A 19,366-nucleotide genomic window follows, 5' to 3' on the forward strand; every position below is an offset into this window, starting at 1 on the left:
GACCTAGAAAACGAGTAAAACAAAACACAAGAAGAAAATAAAAAATAAATAAAACAACCAACAACTACCTCTAAGTCTGCCAAACAGAATGGATAACCGTCCAGCAGCAGCAGCAACAACAACAACACCAGCAGCAGCAACAGCTTCAGCATCAACTGTGGATAATGATGCAGATGCTGGTGATTATGGCCTGCTGCGAGTATTTCCCCAACGTCATCGGCGCAGTATATCACAGCTCATAGCCAATTTAGGTAGTTCCACATATTATCAACCACAACAACAACAGCAACAATTAAATGCCATTAAGAAAAATATAACAAAAAAACAAGTGGAAAAAAATTCCATAACAATATGTTTTTTGACAGATAAGATTGTGTTAAGTGCTATCATTAGAAACATGTTATGAATTTCTTTTAAAAAAATTGTTAAACAAATTTAAAGTTCTTTGTTGTCTTCTTTTTTCTGTCAAGACTCCAACTTCTTGCCAAACGACCTACCTTTGTCTTCTATATTTAGCCAAAAAAAAAACAAAACGAAAATGAAACATTCGTATTTGAACAAAATTTGCGGTTTCTTCAATTTGCTATTTATTTCAACGCGCTGTGCAAATATTTCCAGTTTCGAGTTGTTATTGTTGTTGTCATACTTTTTTACATACAATACTGACGCACTCATAACGTCGGCTCATGGCTTTTTGTTGTTATCTTTACGACATTTGGATTTTTATGGTATCGAAAAAATATTTTTAAAAAAAAATTACCACCAACTTGACAGCATTTCTTTACGTAAACCCAAAACCCCAACGTGCAAATGTATTTCTTGTTTCTTTCTTTGTTGATTTTTCTCTTTAAATATAATTTTTTGTTTGTGATTAGGGCTCAGTGGCCAATAAAATAAGTCAACATTGTTATTAAATGATGGCAAATAAATGTCGATTTTATAATTGGATTTTTTTGCGAATTTTTTTTCAAGTTGGCGAAATTTGATTATCCAATACCTGGAATTTAAAAATACGAAAAAGGGCCCCTAAACCGTTTAACTACATTGAACGAAGACAACCCTCAATTTCCCAACATAACCCAATTTTTTGACGTTTCGGTTGGAAATTCTCCTTTATTGAAAATATTTTGCAAGGGATTTTTGAGATTGAGTGCTGGGTATATTTTATACGAAGAATATAGGAAAATAAATAATAATGCCGATTTTTATATCCTTCACTATTAGGTGGAGGGTATATTCAATTTTGCATACTGTTCCCAACACCCAGAAATATTCCAGGTGTTCGGAGTCCAGAATGATATTCTATGTTGATTTATATGTTTGTCTGTCCGTCTGTTTGTTGAAATCACGTTATAGATCGCAATATTTAAGACAGAGCTCTGAAATTTTACACAGACGTTGCCAATACTTCTAAGGGTTTTGTATTGCACTTTGGCATAAATCGGCCAACGTTTTGGTTTAGCCTCCAATATTTGGTATTTTTGGAAATACACTGTAATTCAGTATAAATTTCGGCACAAGTATATCATTTCGATACATTTTGTTAGATTCACGTGATTAATTTAGACTGAGAAAAATCATATTTTACCAATTTCGATTCCCTGCTAATGATCTCTAAAAAGCAGAGTTCATCACCAATGATTTACAGTGACAACAAAACCAGAATTCCTCAAACTTCATTTATAATACCTTTATTGTCGGAAGAATTTGTGGTTTCACGCACAATTTCAATGATTTCAAAAATAGAGTACCGATGTTGGGCCACTTTACTAACCTCTGAGGCAAAATTATTGACACAAGTAATATAAAATGGCTTTCGAAGATAATCAAGAATATGTGGCTTTATTTTACGTCAATTCGTTCTAAAATAAAAACCAGAAAATCGATCTATATTAACTGTAAGACTGAACGATGAGGATTTAATTTTTGGTTCATTTGAATAAAAATATAAACAAATCTGATTTGTTTTTATCATTTCCTTAATTTTCTTTTTCCTTTTTCTCAATTAGTTTCAGGTCGCACTGTTGGCGTATTAGTGATATTTATCATACGCCACCTGACCTCGAACACAGTGTATGTTTCCTTTTATTCAACTCCGATATTTAATATTATTCTCGTGTATATTTAAAAACCAACAAATGGATTTGTATTTTATTTTAATTAATTTTCCAATTTAAAAACGTAATAAAATATATGAAAATTGACAAAAGACTCCTTTTAAATATCTCTTCAAAACAGACGCTTTTATTTTGCGCCTCTCTCTCTCTCTCTCTTATATATGCCTCTAACTGAGACTCTGAGTTATTGATATTCCAACTGTTTTCGTGGCAAATAAGGGCATGTTTTCACTCTTCCCTTCAACGTGTCGTTTTTAAGAAAAAAACTCTCTCACAAAACACATTTTTGATAATCGCTCTGTCCTGTGTGTATGAGTGATATAAGATCACATACTGAAACATTCTCTTGACGACTCTTTATCATAAGTAGTAAGAGATTTATGCAATGGAAACTGTTCATGGAATCTCTGTCATTAAGAGAATAAGTAATGAACATGATATGGAACTAGGAGAAAATGCACGATTTTAATAGATATAAAATATTTGGGTCAACTATTTTAAAGCCATTTAAAAAATTAAGTGTTTTTATACTTTTGTTTTTATTTTTTACTATTTTCAAATGAGTTTTCAAAAATAAGTAATTTAAGTAAGTAAATGATGAAAAATGTATATGTGGCTAACGAGAGCTACAATATAACATTTCTGAAAACTTTTGATAGAACCGTTTTTAAGGAGAAAATTATGAAAATATTTTATAAATTATTAAACAAGTCCCTTTCATTTCTGAATAGAAATTCTTAAGAACTTACTTAATACCTACCACTTCTCCAATGCCAATAGTTTTCTTCTGCGAGTTTATTTAGTTTCTAAGAACTACGATAAAAAGCCTTTCTTTTTCAACAATTAATTGTAAACAAAATTGTTGGCGCGGACAAAAGAAAAAATGGTCTGCTGATAAGGAAATCTTGACGTTTAGCTGCTTCTACTTATTTTTTTCTTTACATAAAAATAATGAGTTTTGTATTACATGGCAAGGGTAAGGTAAAACCTATAGGTTACTATACATACAAAAGGTGTAATTCTAGTAATAACCTTGCTTGCATTTGCTTGATAAATATGATAAGAAGTGTCATCATAATAAAGAGCTTGTTTAATTTTCTTTTTTGACAATAATTGTTTTGTTAGTTAGTCAACAAAACATGTGATTCGTTTTTTTTTTAAATAATAAAATGGTGATAAAAATGTTTAGGATAGTATTATTATCTCAAAGATAATCTGAACAAAACACTGATAAATGGTGGTGATAAAATATAAATTAGAATGCTAAGATTACTAAGCTATTTTTCACATCTTTTTATTTGAAGTTTTTTTTTTGAAAGATAGTAGTTGATAATATTTGAAAGAGCTTTAGTTTTTTGAAGTAGTTGAGAAAATTGCTTTTAACTATAAATAAAATGTTTTTATTGTCATATTGAATGTTCAAAGATCAGTAACTACTTTTTGACATTTTAAGGTCAATATGATTATTCTTTTGAGATAAAAATTAAAGAAATAATAATCCAATTGCAGTTTAAACAAAATCATAGGTCTGAGTTGTTTTAATAACATTGTTTTAATAACATTAAAATATAGCTAGGAGATAGAGATTAAAAACAAACACTAATAAAATATGTTATGTTGGGCGCCATTTATACAAAAACATAATTATTACAGAATAAAATTCTAAAAAAAGTAAATTAGTAAAATAAAAATTCGTAGACATTAGTCTACTATAACTACATCTAGACGCATATTAATGTTGTGCTATAACCCAATTTGGCCCCTTGTCTACTTGACCTCCTTAGAGTATACCTATATTCATTAAAATATACATGATAACCTTACTCGTGTAAAATACTGTTATATTTTGATTATATGACAGATCGGGGGTCTAGGAAAATACACAATTTGACCTCAAACTTTTTAACCCATCGTCACCAAAAAAACATAGATTCCGTTATTCAAACCTCAAACTTCGTCCATGATTTATATTTAAAAATCAAAAATCCATCAGTCTAACTTCAAGTTAGGTGATGAAATTAGTTCTAAATGAGGGTACCGACTAGGGTTTTTATATTGTAAATTTCCATGATATTTTGTATCTTCCGAGAAAAGAAAATGCCAAATAACAGATACTTAGGTTGGAAAATTCGGCAAGAACCTTGAACATTACGAAAATGAGGTGGAAACTATGTATATTTTCTGCCAAGAAGTTTTATATAATAAGTTTTGAGGTCCTGTTTCTTTATTTATTATTAATAATTACTGGAAATGTCTATGAAATCCATTTGGACTTCCATCCTTGGGTCGATTATCACCCAGAATCACAAGGTTCGGAATGTGTTTGGATTGATTAGTTTCTCTCTTTCAAAATTTCGTTTCCTTCTTATCACAATTCAATTAGCAAATTTTATTTTTGGACATACACCTGTGTTCTCTTAGGCGATCTTAAGGACATGAAGCATACATCGACGAGGTGAAGTAGGCAGGAAGTCTTTATAGGTGATTTGAAGGACAGGGGGTCTATTACTTCCGATTGCATTTAAAAGCTCCCTGTCCTGCAGCTCATATAAAAAGGGTTCTCTTCAGGTCAACAATATAGACAAGCTTTGCTTCTGTAAAAATTTTCCTCAGCTTACAATCGCCTCAAAAGACTGCCTGTCCTTCATTCCATCTAAAAACTCCCATTGAGGTACAATATACATACTTTTCGAACATCAGCTAGCCTGAAAATAGTCACTAAAAACCATCCCTGAACTGCAGCTGGCATATAAGGACTCCCGGAATTTTAAGTCATCCGAGCTGAAAAGCGGATAGTTTATTAAGCTGATCTGAAAGGCAGCAAGTCTATATAGACGGTCTGATCTTCTATAAATACGTCCACAGCGTCATCTAAAATATTCCCTGCCGTTATTTTAGCGAATTTCTGTAAATTATTTTATATTTGTGTTGTATCTTATTCTATACTTCTATAATGTCTTCAGCATGAAGCTAAACTAAATTTAATTGGAAAAAATTATATACATTCCCCACTAATAAATAGTTGTATTAATGCAAAAACAAAATACTTTGGAAAAAATTATGTATTAATAAAATATTTAAATTTTAAAATTATAATTATAAAAAAATTATAAAATAGTCTAGTTTTATGTTATTTTACCATATTAAAATATTTGGCCCATGAGCCATGAAATACCCTCTATAAATTCAATATTTTTTGCCATAAAAATGTATTTGACCCGTTAGCCATGACATAATTCTAAGAAAGTGCAAACATAATTTTATCGCCTTTGGATTTCAATGTCTTAAAGCAAAAAAAAAAAAAAAAACTACAAAAAAAACTTTCTCACCTGCTGGGCCGGCCATTGAAAAATTTAACCGTTTTTATCTTTGTATTTCGTTTGTTTGACTTTGGCTCTGATCAATGACCTTTATTGGCGTTATGTTGATACAAAGCCAAAACAAAGGCGAAGAAAAAAACGATAATGTTGACAATATTTTTATGGCCATAAACAAACATTAATCTGTGCATCATCTATCAAACTTTGATTCCACCCTTCACTTTCAATGCTCAGCTTCCTCTCACTCTGTGTCTCTTTGAATAATTCAAATATAACGATGTAGTTTTTTCTTTGCAAAACCATGTCTCTCTTTCTCTTTATTTTGATGTTAATGATTCAATTAAATTTAAAACTTTTATAGACATTTCTGTCTTTCTTCCTCATTGAAAAAAACAGGCTGTGATTCATCTAACCCCGGCAGTATCTATCTTAAAATAATTATTGCGTTTTTGCTGTCTTCTATTTTATTGAAGAGGGTGTGCTCTTTTAGGCTATGTGAATGTGTGTGTACGTGTATGTCTGTGTTACTTGTCAGCCTATTGTTGCGCCAATGTTATTGTTTTTATCATTGCTGGTCTCATATATTAATTAATAAATCGTTGATAATTCAACTCAACATTGGATCTTATCAATGGCAGCAACAACTACTACACAAAAAGAAGAAAGAAAAAACAGGACTAACAAAAATTGTTAACATTATCATTGCGATAACAAGACGTCTATGTTGTTGTTGTTGATATACAATCACCAATCACTCTCACGCTCATACATGCAGTCAAACAACGGCAACAACACCACCGAATTGTGACTCTTTATGGGAAATTACAGCATTGTTGGTGTTGTTGTTGCTGTTTGATAAATCACAACAATTTTATTTAATAATATTCAATATGCTACCACTTGAGTTGTCTATTCGGCTACAGAGAGTGATGAAAATATTTGTGTGGCATGTTTCCTTTTTTGGGCAAGGGGTTTTAATTTTTGGGTGAAAGTTTTGGTAAATTTGTTCAAAAATTTAAATCAATTTTTGGCAATTACCTTAAATGAGTTATTTGAAGATTACGTTACAAATTAAAGTATTTAAAGTTATTAGATGACTAATATTAATTAATTAGGTAATCAAAAAAATGGAAAATTTAAATAGGAAGGGGAAAATAAATTTTATGAATAAAATGGGTTTTGAGGCATGACCTGTAGTATATCTTTACTAGGCTCCTACTATTTTCCATCAAGGGTTAATTTTTAAATTCTAAGGCCATTTTGTGTGAGGGACATTTATTGAATTTCCCTAAGTGGAAATTGCCACTAAAATAATCTCTCTATAAAATAGAGATTCTTTTAAGTCGTTTCATGTGGTGGATTCTAAGTTAAGACCAACCTATGGTGGGTTATAGAGAAGGGGTGCTACAATAGATTCTAAGTTAAGACCAACTTATGGTAGATTATAGAGAAGGGGTGCTACAAAATACTCAAAAAAAAAAAAAATAATAATAATAAATAAATAAGTAAAATAAAAAATGTGTGAGAGGCTTTTATTATTTTTTTTTTGAGAATTTAGTAGCAACCCTGCTCTATAATATATCAAATGCTAGCTTTTACAGAAGTTTAACTGTATTAGACTATAGCCTTGCATAAACATGGCGTGTGATTTATATATTTTTATAATCATTCAAACGCCCCCATGTCCAGAAATTCTTCAAATCCGGAGCATAAACGTCTAAAAACGCAAAGTAATAAAAACGATACCGAATTCAATATTCCAAATACTGTAAAATGTTTAGAGGTATATACCTCTTTATGACACTCACTGTCAAAGTGAATGCGCTTATTGTGGCCAAAAGTGATGGCACGTTTGTATGACATGGACAAGTTCATTGGCAGTCAATGTTGTACGCATAACAGAAACAATTAATAATAAGACACCAAAAGCGAATATCGATAAGCCAACAACTGTTATATTGGCAAACAATTTCAATTTTGAGTTGTTGTTGTGTGTGAGTGTGTTTTTTGTTTCTTGTAAATACTTGACAAGTAAAATGTGAATATAGCACGGGAATTTAAAAATTGTGTGCAAGTTCCCTAATTAATTAAAAACAATATTTTGCAGGACCTACAGAAGGACTAAAAGTCTTTATAGACGGTCTTAATGACAAAAAATCTATATAGGCAAGCTGCAGGAAAGGAAATCCATATAGACGAGCTGCAGTGCATGACGACTTTATAGACGAGCTGAAGAGCAGGAGGTATATATAGTTGAGATAAGTGTGTGAAGGCTATATAGAAATCTTTATAAACGGCTGAAGGGAAGAGATTCTACATAGATGAAGTGAAGGACTGGAAGTCTTTATAGACTAGAACAGCTGAAGGGCGAAGAGTCTATATAGATGAGACTAGGCAGTATATAGACTCCTGAGGGAGAGGAAACTGTAGTGCAGTTTTTATAGGAGGGCTGAAATACAGTAAGTCTACGTAGACAAGCTGACGGATAGAAAGTCGAAATTGACGAGAAGTAAGACTGGAAGCCCTTATAGATGAAGGTAGGGGAAAATTTACTTTTTAGATGATCTCAGGGAATTTTTACTTAAGTTTAGTTAGTCTATATTGACTTCATGCCCTTCAGGTCGTCTATATAAGCTGACTGAGCTTTTATAAAAATTTCCTCAGCATTCGATCACCAATAAAGGCCCCTGTACTTCATCTCATCTAAGAAGCTTTGCTTCTGTAAAATTTTTCCTTGGCTTCCAATCGCCTAACAAGACTCCCAGCCATTCATACCATCTAAAAAGTCTCATGAGGCTAAGAAGACTCCTTGATAGTCAGCTAAGCTGAAAATCTTCCCTAAAGACCTACCCTGAAATTCAGATCGCACATAAGGACTCTCTAAACTTTAAGTCAGTCGAGAATAAGGTTTATATAGCCGATCTGAAGGGCAGGACTCCCTAAACTTCTGTTAAGACGTCTTCAGCTTTCGATCGCTCAGCTAAAAATATTTCCTGTCAACCAGCTCATCTTTGAAGCCTCCTAAAGCTAGGTTATCTTAGTTTCTTAAGTATCATCTAGCCTAAGGACCCTCTGAACTTCCTGCCATCTATTTCGGCTTCAAACTCTTCACATTTTCCTTCTCTTCAGGACGCCGATAAAAGAATATTTATCTATAAAAGAAATGGAGACAATCAACAGGCTCCATTGTGAACATCAGGTAGCCTGAAAATATTCACTAAAAACCATCGCTTAACATTAGCTGGCATATAAGGACTATCTGAACTTAAAGTCTTTAAAGACGTCCTCAGTTTGTAATCGCTCATCGAAAAATATTCCCTCTCGTTCAGCTCATCTTTAAAGCCTACATTAGCCAGGCTACCTAAACTTCCTGAGCATAAACTAAGGATTGAGGACTCTCGGAACTTTCTGTCATTTAAAAGCTTTCTCAGCTTCAGATAGCCTATAAAGACTCCCACTCCTTCAGCACATGTAAAAAGTTTATTCAAATTAAGAAAGATTCCCTGATCATCACCTAGCCTTAAACTATTGCCCACAAACTCGTCCTGAACTTTAGCTCGCATGTAATGACTCTCTGAATATCAAATTATCTAATTAGACTTCCAACCCATCAACTTTTTCTTCTTCCAACTCAATGAGACCTTTGAATGATATCCACTCTTCAGAAAGACTGTAAATAATCCACATCCACAGGCTTCATTTTCCTTCTGCGTATGAAAATCTGTCCTCTGTCCCATTGTGATCTTCTGTCTATAGAAAAATGAAGAGCTGTAGGTTTTTATAGACGAACTAAAAAAGGGCAATAAGTCTTTATAGATTATCTGAAAGGTAGGAAGCCTTTATAGAGCTGAATGCCAAAAGGCTATATAGATTGTCTGAGGTTCTGTGAAGACTTCCCCTTAGTCTTCCTCCATGTATTTCTATTGACTTTCTATAGGCAAATCGCTAGAAACTGATTTACGTACCGAAAGTCTATCAAACATCTTCTTTTCAATTTTTTATTTTCAAATCTCTCTCAGTCACGAAGGGTACAGAGTCTTTATAGCTGAGCTGAGGGGCTTTCCTAATTGAAGTTTTTTGAATCCTCAAAGTATTTCAAACGTCAACTTTATCGTTCTTGAAGGTGTTGACTGCTTCAACTCAGTTGATATTTTTTCCGACCCCTATACATATATATTGCTAATTTGGATAATTTGGAAAAATCAATAAGTATCTATTTAGTATTTCCTTAAGCCATACCACTCGATAATATTAATTTTAATTGTCTCATATATTTAATATTATCTATTGTAATGACTTGGCAAAATTTACCCGTCCACCTTGTATGGAAGTTAATATTCATTCATCCGTATTTATTTCTGTTGCTGCCATAATATTTCATGCCTACCACCGCTGGCTGGTAGGCTTATATTTGGCACTCGCACATGCGTTTGTGTGCGCAATGGTTTGACCCACAAAATCATAAAAAAGTAGTTTAAGGTTTATGCCCTCTGCGTCGGAACTTATTCTTGCGCCCCTTGAGAGTGTGTTTAGTATATCGTATGTATGTGTATGTCACTGATATCTCAGATAACTCACTAGTCGTATTATTATTTTTATTATTATTTCACAAACATATGGTGGAAAAAATAAAATCTTTAAACACACATAGATCATGTGTCAAGATACACACACTGTGGAAGAAATGAAAGAAACAACAAAAACAAGTAGCGCAAAAACGGTTCCATTAGTTCATTAACTTTGGAGGCAACCAAAAAAACAACAAAAAATCTAGACACAAAAACAACAGCAACAAAAACCATACTAAAAATTTAATTTCAAGTTAAATTGCCATAAAACAATAACCTCAATTTAAATACTTAGATGGTTTCAAAACCAAAATGCTGTGCTTGTAGAGTAGAGGTGCCTGCCAGCCCCCAGCAGCCCCCTCCAAAGAATTATTATCGCTCAAACATAGGCATCATAGTTAATCACTCATTTGTATGCTCTTGTATGTCTGAGAGAGAACTGAGAATCAGTATTTCAACGGCCACAAAAGTTCAAGTGCATCCAAATCATTTTGAGTATATGGACCTGAGGCTGTGTTAAAAAAGATACAACAGCAGCAACAACAATTTCATTATGCAACACCATTGCTCATATCAAACATGGTTTATGGCAATTTTATATGGGTTATGAACTTGTCGACGATTCCAAGGCAGTTTAATTGGGCCATTATTACTGTTGTTTTTTTCCTCTAAGAATCATTCACAATTGTTATTGATATTTAATTGGACAAGGGAGGTCTGAGCCTGACCTGTCTCGATAAGTGATGAAATTGAAATTGATTTGTGGCAAAAAATAACATGTGCGACGTAATATTTACGGGTTTGATTAACGGTTTATATAACCAATTCAATTATTGGCAATTTCAAAATATAATTTTGTTCGTTACACTGTTTCCAATAATAATTGTAGTATTCACAAATAATATAAATAAATTGAATTGCCTAAAGGGTTCTTAAAAAAAAATAAGATTTGAAAGATGGACGATTTTAAAGGACTTTTGTAGATAATCCCCAGCTGATTTTTTATATACATCTTTCAATAGTACTGTTTTAATTATAAGACCTTCCAAAGGTTGAAGATTATTTACAAGGCTTGGCTGAATTCCACAGCTCGACTTGAAGATTTTTAAATGGGCCTTTCGTACGCAAATTGATCTTCTACAGGCAGAATGCCTTCTACCTGGGTCCTCTAGATAGAAGACAATCCAAAGATCTGTAGACAGGGCACTTTCCTCTGGTTTTCTAGGAAAATGAAGAGCATTTATATGTCAGACAAATATTTTTGCATAGGCATTCGAAGCAGTGGATATCAATTATATGTCTCCTGTGGATGTTCGATCTGAAAGTAGAGAAATCTTTGTAACCTAGGCGGCTTTTTATTGAGCTGAAGGACACAAAGTTATCAGAGGCGAACAAAAACTGAGGAAGTCTTTAGAGAAAATAATGTAGTCTATATAGATGAGTACATATCACCTGCGCATAGTCTAACTGCTCAAGGATGCAAGGATGTTGGATGAAGGATTCTTTTTAGATGAGCTGAAGGTCTGGGGGTCTTTATAGTCGATCAAAAGGTGATAAAGTCTTTATAGAAGGTTGGGAGTCAAGGACAAAAGGGAGATATTCTATGGGCCGGAGGCAATCTACAGATCTAAATACAGAACATATCTGACAAAGACATATAATCTTTAAATGCGATCGGAAGTTCAGGAAGTCTTAACAGCATAGGCAACTTAAAGTTCAGAGAGTCCTGCACCTCCCTCGTTGGAAGGTTCCCCGAAAAATAGTTGACTTGAAGTTCAGAGAGTCCTTATATGAGAACTGAGATTTTTATGGCCTTTACATGACATAGATTCTTTGAAGGCGACCGGAAGCTGAGGAAGTCTTTACAGAAGGTCAGGGAGTCTATATGAATGAGTTGAATAGCAGAAAGTCTATGTACAAAAACTGAAGGGTCGTGAAGACTATATAGGCGTACTTAATACCAGGATGTATTTTTAGACGAGCTGGAAGGCGGCACTTCTGTATAAAGGTGTAAGAAGCAGGGTAATCTTTTTAGGAGTTAAACTTCAGGGAACCTTTGTAGAGGCGATAGAACTTAGCTCAGGTCTTCTATAGGCTAAAGGGAATCTGTTTAGAGGATTTTAAGTCTATGCAAAGAAACTGAAGGGCCGGGAAGTCTGTATAGGCGAGCTAAATACCAGACAATATATGTAGACGAGCTGGATGGCGGGGTTTCTATATAAATGTGCTGGAAGACATGTAGTATTTTTAAAAGGGCTGAATCTAAGGTATCTGTTTAGAGGATTTAAAGTTCATGGTGTCTTTGTAGAGGCGATAGAACATATCGCAGGTCTTTTATAGACTGAAGTATTCCATTGGACTTATGGCAAAAGGCAATTCGAGAAAGTATTTACAGAAGCTCAAAGAGTCTACCCAATGGATCTGAAGGACCGGGAACTTTATATACGCAAGCTAAATATCAGGGAATATATTTAGATGGAAGGCGGTATTCTATATAAAGGTGCTGGAAGCCTGGAAGTCTTTTCAGCAGGACCAAAGCTTGGAGAATATGTTAGAGGCGATAAAACTGAGCTCTCTATTCTATAGACTGAAGTATCCTTTTGGGTCGATGGCAGCAGGCAATTCACAGATATAATGGAAGGTTAACTCCTCTGGTTTTCTACGAAAATGAAGACCATTTTTTGATTAGCCAAAGTACGGGAGTCTTTAAAGGTCATCGGAAACTGAAAAATTGCTATGCCATGGATCTGAATGACATAAAGTCTATATAGACGAGCTAAATACCAGGGAATATTTTTATGCAATGGATCTGAAGGGCAAGGAGTTTATATAGGCGAGCTGGACTTTCTACTCTTCTTTGTAGTCAGAACATTTCCCCTGATTCCGTATTTTAATAAGTTTTGTCAGCTTCGATATTTTTTAATTCAAGGATTTAAATCTTAACATTTCTGTACTTTCATATAAAAAAGTTTCCAATGTACTGACAATTGTAACGTTGATTTGGAAACAGTGTTAACTAAATATTCCATTCGATTATTAATTCCAATGATTATCTATTACAAACTTTGTTAGCTGAGTTCTTGAGTTATTTACAACAACAACTTTTAATAACCATCTAAATAACTCTCTCTCTCTCTTTCTTTTCTCTCTAGACGCTCAACCGAGCAACACAGATCGTTTAAGTGGCGGCTATATAAACAATGCCTACCATTACGACGAACTAGATCACAACTATCTGTACGGGCAATTTGATGATAATACAGATTACATGACCATGGCCCAATCGCATCCCTATGAAGGCAGCCTGGGAGACGAGGAAATAGGTGGTGCTGGTGGTGATGATGAACTTTGTGAAAATCGCGATATACGCTGCATACCGGAATTTCAATTTTCCATGGTTGAATCGGAATTCGATGAAGCCTTAAATATACCCGATTCGGTGACCATAATATCGGCAGGTGGTGATAAACCCGTACTGGTGGAACGGAAAGATTGTACCGATGATGATGACTATGACGAGGATGGGGTGGAATTGCGTAGACTTACTGAAATTCCATTTACGCGGATCTATTCGCCGGGCATTAAGTTTACCTCATTCCAACGAAAGGTGTTTATGCCGGGCACTGAAATAACGGTGCAAATTATTGATATTGAACGAAGTGTAACGACGCATCTATTGAATCCTAATTTGTAAGTTTCTAAGGGTTATATTTCGTAGATCGGAATAATATAAAATGTCTGCTTTTTCAGATACACCATAGAACTGACACATGGCCCATTTTCCTGGACCATTAAGAAACGTTACAAACATTTCAGTACTTTACATCAACAGTTGAGCCTGTTCCGCACCTCCCTCAACATACCCTTTCCCATGCGTAGCCATAAGGAGAAACGAGCCACAATGAAAACAGCTGCCATCCAAATGGCCGATGAATGTCGGCTAAAAGAACTGCAAAAATCTTCGAGTTTTAAGCACAACACAAATCGAGCTCGAGCGGAATATGAAGCCACAATTACCAGCCAACCACAATCCCTGCCCATGACCCCCATCTACAATAAGAATATTTCCATTGTGGATGATGTTGGAAGGGGCAGCACTCGTAAGAAAAGGAAAAAACGAAAACTGCCAAGATTTCCTCAGCGTCCGGAGTCATTGGTGACAGTGGAATCAATGCCGGCGAGAGTGCGGCAACTGGAGGAGTATTTGTATAATCTGCTGAATATTAGTCTGTATCGGAATCATCATGAAACGGTAAGTGGGAGGAGAATAACTTCTTCACAAAATAGATCCGATTAAATTTCTTGTCTTTGTTTTTGCAGTTAAATTTCGTGGAGGTCTCCAACGTGTCCTTTGTCGATGGCCTGGGCATCAAGGGCAAGGAAGGTCCCATTTTAAAGCGGACTGGCTCCACCCGTCCCGGTCAGGCTGGCTGTAATTTCTTCGGTTGCTTCCAGCAGAAGTGTTGTGTACGCTGCAATTACTTCTGTTCCGATGTTGTCTGTGGCAAGTGGCGTAATCGTTGGTTCTTCGTCAAGGAAACCTGTTTCGGCTATGTACGACCCTCAGATGGCGTTATTCGAGCTGTGATATTATTTGATATGGGTTTTGATGTCTCGACGGGCATCTATCAGACCGGCATGCGTAAGGGTCTTCAGATATTGACCAACAATCGTCACATTATCTTGAAATGTTGGACCCGAAGGAAATGTAAAGAATGGAATGATTATCTGAAACAGACAGCCAATACAACGGCCCGAGACTTTACAGCACCCAACCCGCATAATTCATATGCTCCTGAAAGGGCAGATGTAGAGGCTCAATGGTTTGTTGATGGGTCGTCTTATATGTCAATGGTGGCCGATGCTTTGGAGGCTGCCACCCAGGAAATTTACATTGCCGATTGGTGGCTAAGTCCGGAAATATATATGAAACGGCCGGTAATTGATGGCGATTATTGGCGTTTGGATAAAATCCTATTGCGCAAGGCCCAGGAGGGTGTCAAGGTGTTTGTAATGCTCTACAAGGAAGTCGAAATGGCCTTGGGTATTAATAGTTATTACAGCAAACAGAGACTGGTTAGTTTACATGAAAATGTTAAGGTTAGTAGAGACTTACATACCTCATAGATGAACCTATAATTCTGATAATTTTTATTTACAGGTTATGCGCCACCCGGATCATGCCAAAGCTGGCGTTTTCTTTTGGGCCCATCACGAAAAAATCGTGGTGGTCGATCAAACCTACGCCTTTTTGGGAGGCATTGATCTCTGCTACGGCCGCTGGGATGATTACCGTCATCGTCTCACAGATTTGGGCAGCATTTCAACATCCTCAGCTTCGGGCAGCACACGACGCCAGGGCGGCTTTTTCAATAGAGAAGAAGTGGATTCAGCTTTTGGTAGTCAAAAATCTTCACGCAATATCAACAGCGATCTGCAAACAGCCGAGCAGGATGAACCTAGTCCAAAAGCCAGCATGGAAAGACTTGATTTACCCACCCTTATGCCTGGAGAAAAACTGATGATACCCAATATGAGTTTGGTCCCGCCAACACTAGATGAAACCCTACCCCATGAGGGTATGAAACTGAATACCCCCGAAATGGAACGTAAAAATATGCTGCAAAACCTCAAGGATAATGCCATGAAAAAAGGCAAGGACTTTGTCAATCGGCTTACGATGAATGAGGGTGATAAGACACCGGATATTATAAAGGACCCCAAACAATTGGTATTTAGTATACAAGAATTGGAAGAGGGCCGCCGTGGAGGTCTCGAAGATCCCACACCATTTCAAACGGAAGTTTTGCAGGATTTTTATGGGCAGGCGAAATATTGGTTTGGCAAGGACTACTCTAATTTTATTCTCAAAGATTGGATGAACTTGGATGCGCCATTTGCTGATATGATCGATCGTACCTCTACGCCACGTATGCCTTGGCATGATGTGGGTTTGTGTGTGGTGGGAGCTCCGGCTCGCGATGTAGCACGTCATTTTATACAACGTTGGAATGCTATGAAATTGGAAAAGACTCGAGATTCCTTATCGTTCCCTTACCTTATGCCAAAGAGTTACAAACAAATTAAATTGAATCCAAATATTACCCTAAGGCGTTCACATCGGGTATCGTGTCAGCTGCTGAGAAGTGTCTCATCGTGGAGTTGTGGTTTTATCGAACAGGATTTGGTAGAGCAGAGCATCCATGACGCGTATATCCAGACCATAACAAAGGCACAACATTATATCTATATAGAGAATCAATTCTTTATAACAATGCAATTGGGCGCAACGGGGACACTGAGTAATGTACGAAATCAAATTGGCGAGGCATTATTCAAGAGAATCGTGCGAGCACACAAGTAAGTTGAGAAAATTTGTTCGCTCGAATTTCAGGAAATGTTGAAATTCTGCTTCCCTTTCAGAGAACGCAAAGTATTTCGGGTTTATGTGGTTATGCCTTTGCTGCCGGGCTTTGAAGGTGATGTTGGTGGCAGCAGTGGCAATGCTGTGCGCGCCATTACCCATTGGAATTATGCCTCAATATCAAGGTAAGATGTCCCCAAAACGACGACGATTTTCAAGAGATAATCCTTTCACATTTTCCACAGAGGAAAATCAGCAATTCTGGTGCGTCTCAAAGAGATTGGCATTAAAAATCCCGGAGAGTATATATCATTCCATTCGTTGCGTACCCTATCCGAATTGAATAATACGCCCATTACCGAACTGATCTATGTACATTCCAAACTACTAATAGCCGATGATCGGGTGGTCATTTGCGGTTCGGCCAACATCAATGATCGTTCGATGATTGGTAAACGTGACTCAGAGATTGCGGCCATTATTACGGACAATGAATTTGAGGATGGTAGGATGAATGGTAAAAAATATCCAAGTGGGGTGTTTGCTGGCCGGCTGAGAAAGTATTTGTTTAAGGAGCATTTGGGTAGGTTGAAATATATTACAAAAAATTGTTCAAAATTAAAGGTTACTCTTTTTTTACAGGTCTCTTGGATCCCGATGCTGATCGTATGCGCATCGATGTCACCGATCCGGTGATAGATCAATTTTGGAACGGCATGTGGCGAAGAATATCGAAACGCAATACCGACATTTATGATGAGGTGTTCAAATGTATTCCCAATGATAATATCAAAACATTTGCCAGTCTACGAAAATATCAGGAAGAAAGTCCGCCCTTGTGTAAGACAGATCCAGATGTGGCCGCCAAGAGACTTTTAAATATTCAGGTGAGCTGAGCTAACAAAAATATTAAATATACAATTTTAAATGTATTCTTGGATTAATTACAGGGAACCTTGGTGGACTTACCTTTGGATTTCCTAAACAAAGAGGTACTGACACCACCGGGTACCAGTAAAGAAGGCCTTATACCCACATCGGTCTGGACATAGTTTTTAGTTTTTTTTTTGTTTTTTTAGAAGTCTGTTATAATTTTGTATTTGTATATATAAAAATATTGTTGTTTGTTTAATTTTTTTAAGTAAAAATTATAGTTTAAGAAAAATATCTGAACCTAGGAGATCCTCCTCCATCATTGTGTTCCATATTCATATACGACTATACAGTAACAATGCACAAATCAAAATATATATTAATTTTTATTTTTTATGAAATAAGTCAGTATTTTGTTAATAGAGTAGCGTCCAAACTATACATTCCAAAACTAAATAAATTTAATTTATTTTTTATTATTATTATTTTTTTAATTTTACAAATATTATTTTATAAAATAAAATATAAAAAATTGTATGTAAATAAAAATACGGAGCATACATTAAATGTATGTTTAAGAAAAATAAGAAATGAAAATTAAATTATTATTATTCAATTGGGCGCCACTGGGACCGTAAATTAAATTGTTATTGTTCTATGATCCCTATAATCATGCAACTGGACGCCAATGGGATACTGACTAATGCACTTCAATACCATTCCAATAAGGTTAATGAATGTATTAGTATTCAATTGGGCGCCACTGGGTTTGTAATTAAAATTATTATTGTTCTATGGTCCTTATAATCAGGCAACGGGGCGCCACTGAGATTTTAATTAATTAAAGTACTTCAAGACCTTTCCATAAGGTCCCGCTGTTAGAAGCTCATTAAGGTGTTTGTAATGCTTCACATTGAAATCGAAATGGCTTTTAATCCTAAAACATTTTTTATGGCTTATGCCCAACCTGGATCTGTAGGTTTCTTTTAGGCCCATCACGTTTCAGGAAAATTGGATATGTCATCTCTTTTGCGATTGATGACATATGTAATTTTCCCGAAAATCCAAGATTGTATTAGATTTCTTTACTGTAAAGAGAACATTAAGAACTTCCTGGTAGACGGTGGTCGAACTGTTTAAGAGTGGTAAGTAATTAAAAGTTGCCTTAAATAAGAAGTTCCCAATAAAGTACATATATCGAATCTGAAAAAATATATTGGATATATCCGATTTCATTACAAAAAACTGGACTTCAAGACCTTCCCCAAGATACCCCGCTTGTAGGTGTCTGCAAAACCGTTCAGAAATGGTGTTTAATTAAAAATGCCTTTGAACAGTTTGGTCTCTGAATTTTCCTTTCTCAGATCTGGTAAAATTCTATAATTATTACCATTTACGACTTTAAATTTAATTGCCTTTTTAATTGTGGTTTAATTCATTTAAATTCCACCTTTCCGTTAATTATTTTGATGATTGGCAACTCGTTGCATTCAATGGAGCTCTCACAATATTAAAATACAAACAAAGATTAAGAGAGCGAGAGAGTGTTACACACAACGTCGTTGGGGCAACTCACATTGGGGGGCATTTCATTTACTCTTCTCCACACAAACAAAAACACCATACCAAGAGAAAGAGAACAACAAAATCAAAAACAAAACAATCAAATGCCGACATGCATAGTGTTTTTGTTTCGGGCTTTCGGCTGGGGTCGTCACGAACGTCGCGGTCGTTGTCGTAGTAATGCAAAAGCAAAACATTGCAATTTTCGCTCTACCCCAACATGAAATGCGGCGTTCTGGCGACTGGCGGTAATCTTCTGAGTTCAGTTTATTGTCGTACGTTGTTCCGTTTGGAGCTAAAATTGCGTTGCGTCTCTCTAGTTGGATCATTGGCGTGTCTCTATTTTATGTCTGTTATTAAGTTGTGTTCTATCAAAGAATAAAAAAAACAAGTCTATCAAAGTGCAAAAAGAAAAGGAAGTTGATCATCAATCATTCAATCGAAAAGAAATCGGAAATAAATATTTGTTCAATTTGTGACACAATTCATTCGTTTGTTTGTGTATCGCGATTTTTGTTTGTTTTTGTGCAACAAAATGTTTAAAATTCTAAGCAAAGTTGA

General features: G+C 35.4%; 1 protein-coding gene across 1 annotated transcript; it reads left to right on the forward strand.

The window, feature by feature from the left end:
• Positions 1-67: 67 nt before the first annotated feature.
• LOC133334404 (phospholipase D2) lies at positions 68-17,447 on the forward strand. Its single transcript, XM_061542700.1, has 10 exons — positions 68-98; positions 135-251; positions 13,158-13,695; positions 13,756-14,257; positions 14,326-15,105; positions 15,167-16,365; positions 16,429-16,554; positions 16,615-16,952; positions 17,012-17,256; positions 17,320-17,447. Exons 1-10 carry the CDS (start codon positions 89-91, stop codon positions 17,419-17,421), a joined length of 3,957 nt encoding a protein of 1,318 aa, XP_061398684.1. The 5' UTR covers positions 68-88; the 3' UTR covers positions 17,422-17,447.
• The last annotated feature ends 1,919 nt before the right edge of the window (positions 17,448-19,366 follow it).

The sequence above is a fragment of the Musca vetustissima genome, unplaced genomic scaffold (genome assembly GCF_032173495.1).
Source record: "Musca vetustissima isolate MV318-11 ecotype Yass unplaced genomic scaffold, APGP_CSIRO_Mvet_v1 utg4101, whole genome shotgun sequence".
Classification (NCBI taxonomy): Eukaryota; Metazoa; Arthropoda; class Insecta; order Diptera; family Muscidae; genus Musca; species Musca vetustissima.